Source organism: Myotis nattereri, assembly GCF_964212035.1.
Source record: "Myotis nattereri genome assembly, chromosome: 4".
Classification (NCBI taxonomy): domain Eukaryota; kingdom Metazoa; phylum Chordata; class Mammalia; order Chiroptera; family Vespertilionidae; genus Myotis; species Myotis nattereri.
In genome coordinates this window covers 98,845,317-98,859,538 of record NC_138079.1, presented here as the reverse complement: position 1 = coordinate 98,859,538, position 14,222 = coordinate 98,845,317, and the positions used below count along the sequence as shown (strand labels likewise).

At 51.9% G+C, this 14,222-nt stretch overlaps 1 protein-coding gene across 1 annotated transcript in view; it reads left to right on the top strand.

The window, feature by feature from the left end:
• The window catches only part of SEC14L5 (SEC14 like lipid binding 5), a gene marked incomplete at its 3' end in the record, with an annotated part of 41,356 nt that overhangs the window by 9,271 nt on the left and 17,863 nt on the right, over positions 1-14,222 (top strand). The window contains exons 3-6 of the mRNA XM_081090441.1: positions 8,875-9,024; positions 9,350-9,481; positions 11,062-11,190; positions 11,834-12,026. Of these exons, the coding sequence (XP_080946567.1) occupies positions 8,875-9,024; positions 9,350-9,481; positions 11,062-11,190; positions 11,834-12,026 (604 nt within the window). The remainder of the gene's footprint in view (positions 1-8,874; positions 9,025-9,349; positions 9,482-11,061; positions 11,191-11,833; positions 12,027-14,222) is intronic.

Here is a 14,222-nt window from a genome sequence, read left to right as displayed (position 1 = left end):
GTCTTGAAGGCAGCGGGGCAGAGCCTAGCTGAGGGGAGGAGACGCACAGGGACAGACCTTGTCTCTGAAGAAATGGATGCGGTGAGGTTGGGCCCCAGTGAGAGTCAGAAAGTGACCGGTGGGTCATTTGATCTCTCCAAGGACTTTGGGAGTTTGGAAGGTTTGAAGCAGGGGAGTGACATGATCAGATTTGGGGCTTAGGAGGATCCCCTGGCTGCCAAAAAGTGGATCAGTGGGGGTTTCTATCCCAGAGTGTGGGTGGAGGTCGGGTGCATTCCGGAGACACTTGGAAAGTTCTAAAATAGCGTTTCCCTCTCATTATGATCCTGACATACAGCTAAATGTCAAGACTCCCCGGGCTTGCCTTGCTGCTGCCTCACCCCTCCAGGAACCTTCCGGGGTACCAGCTGATCTTGGAAGTCTGTGGGCAGGGAGAGTGTTCAGAGGAGGAGGGCTCCCCTGCCCCGCCCCCCACCCCGGGTGAGAGCCACAGCAGGATAGTGTGAGTTGCTGGGCTGGGCAGCCAGGCTGTGTACTCCCCCAGTGCCCGAGAGGCCAGGCATTCTGATGGCATGACCTCATGAGGGGGCACGGCCCCAGCCAGGCAAAGGGAGGAGTGTGCTAACTGTGCCCCATGCTGCAGCCCTGGGACCGGGAACCTGCGAAAAACAGGCAGAACTGTTCATCTGCACCTTGTTCAGGAAAATTCACTGGCCAATCGCTGCAGAGAAACTGCTATCGTGACCAGGGGGGAGCTATCAGCCATTATGCACCTGTGCATGAAGCACCTTCCGGAACTTAGCTCTCCACGGTGCGCAGTGAACACAAGGCACAGGTTACCTCTGGGCTGCAGTGCGCCAGCGGGTTAGACAGAAGCCCACGCCTGCTGACATGTGGGACCTGTTCTGCTCCATCTGCTCTTCTAGGTATACATGTGACGAGCGTTCCAGCTTCCTGCCCCCCCACCACCACCCAGCACCTGCCCCTTCCTCCCTCCCTCCCTCCCTCCCTCCCTCCCTCCCTCCCTCCCTCTCTCTCTTTCTTTCTTTCTTTCTTTCTTTCTTTCTTTCTTTCTTTCTTTCTTTCCTTCTTTCCTTTCTTCCCCCCTCCCTCCCTCCCTTCTTTCCTTCCTTCTTCCTTCCTTCCTTCCTTCCTTTCTTTCTTTCTTTCTTTCTTTCTTTCTTTCTTTCTTTCTTTCTTTCCTTCCTTCCTCCCTCCCTCCCTCCCTCCCTCCCTCCCTCCCTCCTTCCCTCCCTCTCTCCCATCCTTCCTTCCTTCCTTCCTTCTTTTCTTCCTTCCTTCCTGGCATTGATCCACAAATATTGGCTGGGTGTCTCCAGTGTCCCAGGTTGTAGGAGGCGCTGGGGAATCCGGTGGTGTAGAAAACAGACATAGAGACAGAGGTGTTGACTATAAACAAATAAACACAGGCATGCTATCCTAACCCATCATGAACAATGCTTCTAGTAGGGCTGTAAACCACCTAGGAGATGGTTTACTCTTTTTTTGAAAAAATTGTGGCAAAATATACATAACCCAACATCTTCCTATTTTAACCATTTTAAAGTTCAGTGGCATTAAATACATTCACAATGTTGTGCGACCATCACCACTAACCATCTCCACAAATTTTTCATCTTCCCATAATGAAATTCGGTACCCACTAACCACTAACTTCCCTGTTCCTCCCCCCTAACCCCTGGTAACCACCATTCTGCTCTCTGTCTCTGTAAACCTGACTACTCCAGGTACCTTATATAAGTGGAATCTATAATAATAAAAGCATAATATGCTAATTAGACCGGACAGCCGAACAACCTTCTGGATGTCATTCCAGATATCCTTCAGGATGAAGCCACAGCGGCGGGGGCAAAGCAGAGGCAGTTAGGGGCAATCAGGCAGGTAGGTGAGCAGTTAGGGGTGATCAGGCAGGCAGGCGAGTGGTTAGGGTCAATGAGGCAGGCAGGCAGAGTGGTTAGGAGTGGTCAGGCAGGCAGGCAAGGCGAGCAGTTAGGAGCCAGTGGTCCCAGATTGCGAGAGGGATCCTGGATTGTGAGAGGGTGCAGGCAGGGCTAAGGGATACCCTTCCCCGTGCACAAATTTTGTGCACTGGGCCTCTAGTTATACAATATTTGTCCTTTTGTGTCTGGGCTCTTTCACTTAGCATCATGTTTGAGGTTCATCCATGTTGCAGCATGGAACAGAACTACATTTCATTTGATGGCTGCATAATATTCCACTGTATGGATAGGCCACCTTTTGTTTATCCCTTCATCCATCAATGGACATTTGGTTTGTTTCTACTTTTTGGCTAGTGTGGATAATGCTGCTATGCACATGGGTGTACAAATACCTATTTAAGTCCCTGTTGATTGATAGCCCTAAAATATCTACTCTGTACCAAACGCCTTACACATATTATCTCCCTTTCATCTTTAGAGCAACCCTTATGAAGTGTCATCATCCTCAATACCCTTTTTCTGAGGAATCTGAGTCTCAGAGGGGTTCAGTTGGGGTCACCCAGCTGGCAAGTGTCAGAGGTGGCGTCTGAGCCCTGTGCTTTGTCTTGGCCGCTCCACCGCGCCCCAGACGTTCCCCCTCACCGTGTCTGGATGCCCTGGCTACAGGGTCCTTCTGACCCTCTGTCTGGGTCTTTTCTGTCTCCTGAGCTGGCTTTGACCAGGACAGCAGCAGGTTTTTCAGCTACAGGGCCATCTGGGTATAGCTTTTTATATAGACCAGTGGTTCTCAACCTTCTAGCCCTTTAAATACAGTTCCTCATGTTGTGACTCAACCATAAAATTATTTTCGTTGCTACTTCATAACTGTAATGTTGCTACTGTTATGAATCGTAATGTAAATATCTGATATGCAGGATGGTCTTAGGCGACCCCTGTGAAAGGGTCGTTCGACCCCCAAAGGGGTCGCGACCCACAGGTTGAGAACCGCTGGTATAGACGCATATGGCAGTGATTGCAGAAGGCTTCCAGAATAATGAAGGCCTACTTCCCTTCATCAGCTGGGATGACACTGCTGCCACCGGGTGGGTGCTGATGGCTCATTCACCAAGCCCTGACTAAGCAACTTGGCCAAAGCTGGGGATCCAGACAATGGCAGATTACTCAGTCATGAAGAATAATGAAGCGCTCAAACCTGCTATAGCATGGACGAACCTCAAAAACATAAGCTCAGTGAAAGAAGCCTGCCACGGAAGACCGCATGTTGTATGATTCCAATTATATGAAATGTCTAGAGAAAGTAAATCTGCAGAGATAGAAAGTAGATTAGTGGTTGCTGAGGGTTGGCGTGAGGGGGTTGGGGAGTGACCGCCCATGGGTATGGAGTTTCTTTTTAGGGTGATCAAATGTTCTGGAATTAGACAGTAGTGATTGTTGCATAACTTTGTGAATGTACTAAAACTCACTGTACAATACAATGGGGCGATAAGGACACATATGTAATACCTTAATCAATAAAGAAAAAAATTTAAAAAAACCCACTGTATTGTACACTTTAAAAGGGGGCATTTTATGGTATGAGAATCACATCTCAATTAAAAAAGAAGAGTTGGGGGCACCAAAGGATTGATGCCTCTCTGCCCTGGGGCCTCCCAGGCTTGCAGGGAAAGCTGGCGGGTGGACAAGGAAGGCTCTCGAGGTGGCCACAGGGTGGTCAGTGCCCCGAATCCAGCCTGTAGCACCAGAGGAAGGTGGCGTATTGGGTAGAATTTGGGTATTTTTCCACATTTTCCGTGAAAGGTTTGGGTTATTGCTTCCAGCTTCATTTGAATTTGCATGAGGAAGAGCAGGAAGGAAGGAGGGAGGGGGAGGGAGCAGCTGTCAAGTGATTAGCAGAAATAGCTTTCCTGTACTTTATAGACTCTCGCTCTTTTTAAAAATTTAAATTTATTTAACAAATGCTTATGTAGAATGAACCATGTGCCAGACTCTGTTCTCAGCCCCTTACCAAAACGGACTCCTTTATTTGCCTGGACAGCTCAGCAAGGTCGACGCTTTTCTTAATCTCCTTTTAACAAACTGAGGAACTGAGGAACTGAGAGCTTGATGACTTGTTTGTGTGGCCACAGAGCTGGTCAGAGGCTGAGCAGAGATTTGAACCCAAACCCCAGAGTCCAAGGCCTTACCGACTCATTCACTCATTCATCATGTAAATGTCTATTGAGTGTCAACTATGAGCTAGGTGTTTTTCAAAGCACCAGGGATTGCCCTAGCAGCTGAGCCAGTTTGGCTCAGTGGATAGAGCATTGGCCTGCAGACCAAAGGGTCCTGGGTTCAATTCTGGTCAAGGGCACGTTCCTTGCTTGCAGGCTCCTCCCCAGCCAAGACCCTGGTTGAGGCGTGTGCAGGAGGCAACCAATGGATGTGTTTCTCTCACATAGCTGTTTCTCTCTGTCTTTTCCTCTCTTTTCCACTCTCCCTAAAAATCAATGGAAAAATATCCTCGGGTGAGGATTAACAACAAAAAACAAAACAAGCAACAAACAAAAAAAGCGCCAGGGATTCAGAGGTGAGCAAGCCCACTGCCGGGGTCTGAATACTTCTCACTTCAGCAGCTGTGACTCTCAGAGGAAGGAAACAGGTACGGTGAGCGCTCATGGGAGGGTCCGCTTTACAGATGGTCCCGCTGGGAGAAGGGACCTGCTGTGCTCCAGGTCATCCAGCTCAGCTAGGAGTCCAGGGCTGTCTAACTCAGCCCCCATCTCCACATGCTAAGTGTGTCCATGTGGAGCGGGGGCATATGGGAGACATTCAGTGGAAGTTTTCATCAGTTTCTGCCTGGCCCAGCTGAGGCCCCAGGAGTGGGTTCTCGGCCTTGGATCAGCTTCCTTTCTCAGCTGGCAGGCGTGGGTGTCCCTTCCCAACCGCCTGGCAGAGGGGCTGTAACTCAATCCTCTGCTGCCTTGTGTCCCATAGGGGCCTAGACCATGTGTTTGTCCATCAGGGAGAAGCCCGGGCCTGATTTGTGGGGACAGCAGTCAGCATCTGAGGCTCTTGGGCAGGGATAACACTCGCCGAGTGAGCTGGTTTCCAACACAGGTTGGGGCCTGTGAACGCTTCGATTCTGTAGACCCTGTGATTCTCTACGACCCTGTGATGTGCCCAAGGCAAAGGGCCCTTGATTTGTGGGTTTAGGTCAGTGGGACTCAGCATCTCCAAACCACCCCCACTTGTGATGGCCTAGAGGCAGGGCAGGGTGGTTCAGGGCTGGGGTCTGGGTCAGCCGGCCCTGGCTCCAATCCTGCCACTTCCAGCGACAGTGCAATGTCCTCCCAAGCCTCAACTTGCTCAGCTGTAAAATGGGGAAACAAGGGCTCCCATCTCATCAGGGCATTGTGAGGACGAAATGATGCAGTTGGCATTTTGTAAATGTCAGTCGCAACAGTGTCAGACACTGGACCAGCTGACAGCCCTCTGATACTGGAGCACTGGCCCGAGGATGGACTGACTCCTTATTTCGGGGTCCCTGCCTTCCAGACGGAGCCTGAGCGCTGGGAGCCCCCAAGGCCTATGGCGGCGGCTCTGTCGTTGGAGCAGCCACTGCTTATTTGAAGAAGGCAGCGCCTTCCCTTGCACAGGCAGGGTAAGCTGTGCCCAAGCGCCTGTCCACTGCTGATCAGCCGCCATGCCTCCCCACTGTTATCTGGGGCTCCAGATGGGGCTCTTCTAACAAGAGGCTTGTTAGGACAGGAAGTTAGCCAGTGACGCTGGCTGCCTGCGCTGAGCTGGGGGCCTATCGTTCCCCACCAACATCTCTCTCGGGCAATTGGGGACTTCGGTAAGAAGTTTATGTTATTTCTTTCTTTGCTCGTTGGCATTTCTTTGAGCCCCTAGTGTGTGCCAAGAACTGAGATGATGCGGGTGTGAGGTCCGTGTGCTGAAAAGCATGCAGCCAGGCCTTTGTCATGTATATGCAAGTGAGTAGTATGTGTGGTTAAAGGTGCCATAAGGGCTATCCAGTAAATGAACAGGGAAGGAGGCAGCCTTGTGGGGGGAGGAGGGGGATGGAGGGGGGACGTCCCAGGAAGAGGGACCAGCAGAGACAGACAAGTCCTGAAGCCTGGCATCTCCTCACTCCTTATCCTGGTCTCCTACCACCTGGGAGCCCCAGTGGCTCCTCCCCCTCCACGTTCACTGCCAAGTGAACTGACCAGTGTTCCAAGCAGGGGAAACAGCTAGTGCAAAGGCCCTGGGCAGGAACAAGCTGCTTCCTGTGGCTGACACAGCGAAATTCCACAAACTGGGGGCTTAAACAGCAGAAACTTGTTATCTCTCAGTCGGGGGGCTAGAAGTCTAGGATCAAGGTGTCGGCAGAGTTGGTTCCTTCAGAGGGCTCTGAAGGACAGGCTGTTCCAGGCCTCTCTCCTGGCTTCTCGTGTTGCTGGTAATCCCTGGTATTTCTGGCTTGTAGAGGAATCACCCCGATCAGTGCCTTCATCTTCACGTGGCGTCCCTGTGTGTGTGTGTGTGTGTGTGTGTGTGTTCACATTCCCCTTTTATAAGGACACCAGTCATATTGGATTAGCGCCCACCCTACTCCAGTATGACCTCATCTTATCCAATTACACCTGCAACAACGCTGTTTCCAGATAAAGTCACATTCAGAGGTCCTGGGGGTTAGGACTTCCACACATGAGTTTTGTTCGATGTGGGTGCACAATTCAACCCATAACAGTGTGTTCTAGAAACAGCGAGGCTGGCTGGCGTGACTAGGGCAGAGTGAAGGAGACTGGGGCGGGAGGTGGGCTGGTGGGACAGATCTCCCAGGGCCTGGCAGGCCACAGTACGGAGTGTGGGATGTGGTCTGGGCTTCCAGGCCTGTTCTAAGGATGTCCTTTCATCTGGGGAACAGGAGAGAGACTGATGAGCCATCAGTGGAAGTGGAAAAGCTCAGGGGCAGTGTGGCCACTGCCTGGTGAGAGTTGAATGACTGAGAGTGGAGAAAGAAATTATGACCACAGTACAGGTTTGGGAGACCAGAACACAGCTCCTTCCCAGCCCATTCGAAGTGCTCTGCTGGCACAAATGCAGGAGGGAGCCAGAGCAGCCGGCGAGGCCTCACATCTATAACGGGTAGACAGATGCTGGCATGTTTTAGGAGTATAAGGAGGGAAAGGAGTATATGCCCCGCAGGCAAAGCCTGGCTCTGTTTCCAAGTTTCCTGGGAGAACACGCCCTGCTGCTGAGCAAGGGGCTCCTGAGGGATTGAAAGCCGAGCCAGCCTGGGATTCAAATCCGGGTTCACCATTTTGCACTGTGTGACCTTGGGTAAGTTACTTAGCCTCTCTGGGCCCCAGTTTCCTCATTGTCAAATGAGGATGCCATGCAGAGGATTAAATGGAAGAATACACACAGCTGGGAGAGCAGAGTCAGGGCTCAATGAGTGCCAACGACTCTGAGACACAATCTGGTAACATCCTCACATTACAGATGAGGAAACAGAGTCTCAGAGAGGGCAAGTGACTTGTCCAAGGTCACCCAGTGAGAAAGTAGAAGAGACTCAACTGAGCCTGACCAATTCTGAAACATGTACCCCTTTTCCTCCTCATACTTTCCAATACATGCCAGCATCTGTCTGCCCATTACAGAGGTGGGGTGCGGCTGGCCGCCCTGCCTCCCTCCTGCATCTGTGCCAGCAGAGCCCCCTGAAAGGGCTGGGAAGGAGCTGTGCTCTGTTCTGGCAAACCTGTACCGTGCCACCATTCGAGTCTTATCTGGAGAAGGAAAACGCTGGGTGCCTGTGATGTGCCAGGCTCCGCATGAGCTAATCAACCTGGTTTTGTCTTCTGGGAGACAAGCTTGGTACACATTTTCCAGATGATAACACAGACTTAGAGAGAGCAAGGCTCCCTCCTCAGTGGGGAAATGCCTTCCTTTGCAAGAGCGTTCAGGGTCCTCCCTTGCCAGCCCTCAGAGTCCGGACCCCTGTCTGGGAGCCCCATGGTGCACTCTGCCCCTTCCCCCCCTCCCCCCCCCCCCATCAGCATGCCTATTCTAACGCTGGTGGCTGGTGTGTTTGTACAAAGCAACCAGACTTGACAGATGGCAGGAGGCAGCCCCATCCTCCTGACCCTGGCGGAGGACGGCTGGGCTGGGCTGGGCTGTGGGGCTGGGATAACACCAAGGGCACCAGGCACGCGTCCATCCCCCCTCCTCCTGTCTCTGTCAATCTGAGCTGTGTGGGTGCGCCTTTCCGCTGGGAGGGATGGGGGTGGAAGTGTGTCCTCAGATGCCGGCACTATATTTGGAGCTCGCTTTGATTCTGATTCCAGGGCATGTGGGCTGTGACAGGCGCCTGGAGCAGACCCTGCTTGAAAGCCGCCAGCCACGAGTGCTCACACGCCCCCCAGTGGCTCTGACTGGCTCGGGCTCTGGAACTTCCCAAACTGGCAGAGTCTCCCCTTCCAATCCGGATGCCTTTTCTTTCTTTTAGTTGCCTAGCTACCTGCTCTGGCTCCAACCTCCAGGAGGTTGAATAGAAGCAGCCGGAGCAGGCAGCCTTGCCTTGCTCCTGCCCCGAGGCGGAAGGGTTCAGTCTGTCACCATTGAGTGTGAGGTCCGCGGTGGTTTCTGTAGGTGCATTTTCCCCTCTGAAAGATGCTTTCTTTTAAAGTCCACTCTTTCTTCTAAGGGCAAAAGCTCAACTGTAAATCCAAAGAGTGATCTGCCAGGTCGCTGTGTGGACAGGGGTGTTGGTAAAACAGCAGTGGCCACGCTTCCCAGGGGCCAGGAATGTTCTCACTCCCCAGAGCCCTCTGTTCAATGAGCAATGAGAGCCATTCCAGCCAGGGCAGGAGGAGGGCTGTGCCCCGCGGACCTGGGCCACCCCCTCGCACTCACCGCCCTCTACCCCCAGGCCTACGAGAAGCGCTTCCCCACCTGCCCGCAGATCCCTGTCTTCCTGGGCAGCGAGGTCGTGTTCGAGTCCCGCAGCGCCGATGGCGCGGTGCACGTGGTGGAGCGGAGCTGCCGGCTGCGCGTGGAGGCCCCGCGGCTGCTGCGGAAGGTGGGAGCCCGGGGGCAGAGGAGGAGGTCGGACAGGGTGGTGGGTGTCAGCTGGGGCCCAGGGGCAGGGCCACGCGGCGGGGCCAGTGTTGGGCCGCAAAGAGGGGTTACGCGGTGGGGTCTGGGTCGGAGGCTGGGCTGGGACTGGGCGGGGAGCAGGGTCCGGGAATGGAGGGCTGGGGAGATGAAGGCGGGGACCCCGACCCAGGCGGTGGGCAGGCGTGGGGCGGGGCTGGGGATGGCGGGTTTCGGGGTGACAGGGCCAGCCCTCGGGTTCGTGCCCCCATCCCTCACCCCGTGCGCGCCCGGTGCCCGGTCCCTGGCAGATCGCAGGGGTGGAGCACGTGGTCTTCGTGCAGAGGAACGTCTTGAACTGGAAGGAGAGGACGCTCCGCATCGACGCGCACAACGAGACCTTCGCCAGCCGCGTGGTGGTCCGCGAGAACTGCAGCTACACGGTGAGCGCGCGCAGGGCGACCCCGCCCGCCCGCCCGCCGGCTGGGGCGCCCGCCTCCCCGCCAACCTCTCCCTCCTTCTCTCCCTCCTTCCCTCCCTCCCTCCTTCCCGGCCCCCCCCACCCCCCTCAGGGCCTTGTCAGATAGGATGCAGGCCGCTCCCTACGTCTGCAGTTCAGATACACAGCCCATACCTTTTTTTTTGTTTTTGTTTTTAAGTTTAAGTAGTTGAAAATACTGTTTGAGACATACTTACTAAAATAGTACTTGTTGTTTATCTTAAATTCAGATGTGACTGGGCATCCCGCTTTTAATTGGCTAAACCTGGCAACTTTTCTCTGCCCTCCATTCTTCTCGTTCCTCTCCTGCCTCATGAAACTGCGCCTTATTTCTCTACCTGTAAAATGGGGTTAATGATGGTGCCTGCCACATAGGTTGTGGTGAGGATTAAAGGAAGTAAAATATTCAAACCCCTTAGACCAGTGCCTGGCATATACTAAGTCCTGCATATGTGGTCTCTTTTAATATAGTTAAGGATACTTATTATTCTCCAGTGCATACTGATTGAGCACCTTCTATGTCAGGCACCCTGAAAGGTGCTGGGCACTGTGGACAAATGGGCCTGACCATTGCCCTCTTGGAACTTCCATTCCAGTGGGAGACACAGACCAGAACCCCCCCCTCCCCCCCAAAAAAAATCAGTATAGACTTACAACTGTTACACATACTCAGAAGGGATCCACCAGCTAGAATTACGGAAAATAAGAGCTGTCTTGGTAACTGTCCCTGAGGCTTCCCTGAGGAGGTGCCATTGAAGCTGGGATCTGAAGGGTGAGAAGGCTGGGAAGTGAGTCCTGGGGGAGGGAACAGCAGGTGTGACCCTTTGGTGGATGAGGGCGGTCAGAATGAGGGCTGCACCTGCAGGAGGGGGTGGGGGGAGGTGTCCCTGCTGGCCTCAGGCCTGGAGTGAGGCCTCTGGGGGGCATTTGAAAGCCAGCGCTGCCACTTTCTTGCTGAGTGACATTGGGCAAGATGCTTTCCCTTTCCTGAGCCACCCTTCCATGTGTGTAAGAGGGGACCTCGGCATAGCCTGCCTCAGCGGTGCTAGAGGAGCAAATGAGATAATGTAGCTGTGCTAGATCCCAAACGGCATTTCTGTGGCAGCCATGGCATTTTACAGGTGTTTTTTTGTTTGTTTGTTTTTTAAGATTTTTTATTGATTTTTAGAGAGAGAGAGGAAGGGAGAGAGGAAGGGAGAGGAAGAGAGAGAGAAAAACATCAATTTGTTGTTCCACTTATTTATGCATCCATTGGTTGACTCTTGTATGTGCCCTGACTGGGGATTGAACCCACAACCTTGGTGTATCTGGATGATGCCTAACCAGTCGAGCTACCTGGCCAGGGCCTATTCTCTAACACTTTAGACCTTGTGTTCTGGGCAGAGGCTCTTGGGACTGCTGGCCCCCTCGGCTGTTGCAAGCTGTGACAGTGCTGTCCACTGAATGCTCTGGCTGGCGCAGGCCCCCAAGAGAGCCCTGGTGTCCCCCTCCCTGAGACTGTCATCGCCCCTGCCTTGCTTTCAGGTCCACCCTGAGAATGAAGAGTGGACTTGCTTTGAGCAATCTGCCTCGCTCGATATCCGGTCCTTTTTTGGTTTTGAAAGTGCCTTGGAGAAGATCGCCATGAAGCAGTACACAGCCAACGTCAAGAGGGTAAGAGAGAGGCTCCGTCCGTCCGTCACAGGGAGAAACGTGCACAGACCTTGGGGGCTGCCAGTCCTGGTTCAAAACCCGCTCTGCTACTTGACAACTCCTGTGACATCACGCAAGACCCTTAACCTTCCTCATCTGTAGAATGGGTATTCTAACAATGGCCATATTACAGGAGATGATGGATGGACAGCAAGCCCGTAATGGGGGCACACCATAACCACTGTCCTGATTGCTCCCAGGCTTGCGTGTAAACTCTGTGGACCCAGAAGGGACATTGTATGATGCTTTTTCCTGGTTAAAATTGTCCCCGCTTGGTTTAAAGATCTGAGACACATCACTGAGTAGAGGCCTTTAGTGTCATGAAACAGATGCATCCATTTTAATAATATATTTTGTCCAATGGGTTATCAATATAAAACTTACTTGGGAGCTATTTTACGTTCTTTGGTACCAAATCTCGCAAATCCGGTGTGTATTTAACATTCACAAAACATTTCCATCTGGCTTGGCCACATTCCAATTGCTTAATAGCCACGTGTCAGGGCTGGGACCAGAGCCAGGTGGGGGTGACTCCCAGGCTGATGTTGGTTGCCCTGCTGTCCTGCCCCAGCGCTGATGTGCCTTGGTTCTCTCTGGCTCGCAGGGGAAGGAGGTGATTGAACATTACCTGAACGAACTCATCTCCCAGGGCATCTCTCACATTCCCCGGTGGACACCTGCCCCGGTCCGAGAGGAGGACACCCGCTCCCAGGCTGGGCTGGGAGATCCGGGCTCGCTGGAGGTCCATGGGCCCAGAAGCACCCAGGACCCCGCTGAAGAGATGGTTGGTACGGAAGGTAGGTGACTGTGGCTGAGGCCCGAAGTCCTAGGACGTCTGCGTGGGGTTTGCTCATTCTGTGGGGGGAGAATTGCATGGGTCCCCTTGGGGATGGGCCTGGGTCCCGGAATGACAGCCTCCTCCCTCTCACGGCTGCTTTGCCCTCTCTCTCTTCCAGCCCAAGAGCCAGAACTGGTTTATTTCTAGATCAGGAGTTGACTTGATCTGGCGCCTTTGGGCTCCCCTTTTCTCTGGTTTGATTACTATTTTAGACGAGATTGGGCGCGTTCAGGGTGGTATGGCCGTAGACTGGTTTGATTACTATTTTAGATTATATGAGTAATGCATAATCATGGCGGGAAAAAATCCAACTAGGACGTAGGACTCCTCTGCTCTCCTTGGAGGCAACAATAGTTTTGTGTTTGTGAAACTATCTAGGCACCTATACATGCATAATATGTACATACATACATATATACATACATATGTAACCTATGCTGAACAGAGGAGAGCATATTATACATTCCATTTGATACTTTGTTTTCTTCACTTACCAATGTTTCTTGAACAACTTTCCTTATCAGTGCAGGTGTCTTAGCACTTTGCAGTATTTCATGGTGTGGTTACACCACAACTTACTTAAAAATAAACATTTATTGATTATTTTTAGTTTATTTAGCTAGTGGCCTACTGATGGATATTTAGGTTGTTTCTGGTTCTTTTCAAATTACAAAAATGTTTTTAAAATATTTGCATGAGTATCTACATAGCATATAATTCAAAAGGTTGAATTGATGAGTTGAGGTTATGTGCAACTAAAATTTTCGTTGATTTACCAATTAGGCCTGCAAAGAGGTATTAGGCAATGTTCCACCAAAAGTGTGTAGCTGTGTTTACTCCTGGCTTCACTATGGCTCCCTACAGGACAATTATTAAAGGCCCGGTGCACGAATTTGTGCACAGGTGGGGTCCCTTGGCCTGGCTGGAGATCAAGGTTGATTGGGGGCGGGGGGCCGGCCAGCCAGGGGGAAGGACCATGGGAGGTTGGCCGGCTGGCCCCCCCCCCAATCGGTCATTTGGTCACTTAGGTTTTTATATATATAGTAGAGGCCCGGTGCATGAATTCATGCACCACTGTGGTTCCTCAGCCTGACCTGTGGGATTGAGCAGAAATTGGCTCTCCGACATCCCCGGAGGGCTCCTGGATTGTGAAAGGGCGCAGGCCAGGCCAAGAGACCCCACTGGTGCACGATAGGGGCTGCAGAGGGACACAGGAGGTTGGCCAGCCAGGGAGGGACCGCAGGAGGACTCCAGTGTGTGTCTGGCCTGTCTCGCTCAGCCCCAGTCAGACCCCAGCAGCAAGCTAACCTAAAGGTAAGAGCATCTACCCCCTGGTGGTCAGTGCACGTCATAGCAAGCAGTTGAGCGGCCTTAGCATATCATTAACATATTACGCTTTGATTGGTTGAACGAACAACCGGACGACCTGACACTTAGCATATTAGGCTTTTAATATAAAGGATAGATTTTAAATTTAAAGGCAAAAAGTGACCACCAGTTGATTAGTGATCACCTCTTCCCCATGAGTGAGGCCAAGTATTATTTTTTCATGTTTAGTGACTCTATTTAACTTTTTTTGTGAATCCCTGTTCTTGTTCTTTGTCCATTTTCCTATTTGTCCATTAATTTCTTACTACTCTGTGAGAGCTCTTTGCATGTTAAGGCAATCAGCCTTTTGTCACATTTCAGACTTGTATTGACATGGGAAATGTTCACAATATGATGTTAAAGGAAGAACACCTAGGATACAAAACCGCACATCCCCCCTGAATCCAGTTTTAACATGTGTACTTGTCCTCTCGACCTGTCAGTGTCTCCTAGGCACATGGAAGGGTAGAGCTTGCCTGACTTAGAGAAACTCTATGTAACCAAAAACACATCCGGGGTTGTGTTCAGGAAGAACAAAATTCACCTATTTAACAGTATTTATTCTGCACCAACTGTACTAGCTGGATGCCATTGTGTGTGTGTGTGTGTGTGTGTGTGTGTGTATTTATATTCTTTGGTCAATCCTCACCTGAGGACACTTTTTCCATTGATTTTTAGAGAGTGGAACTGGGAGACAGAGAGAGAGAGAAACATTGATGTGAGAGAGACACATCGACTGGTTGCCTCCTGCATGCACCCTGACTGGGTCTGGGGATCAAACCCACAA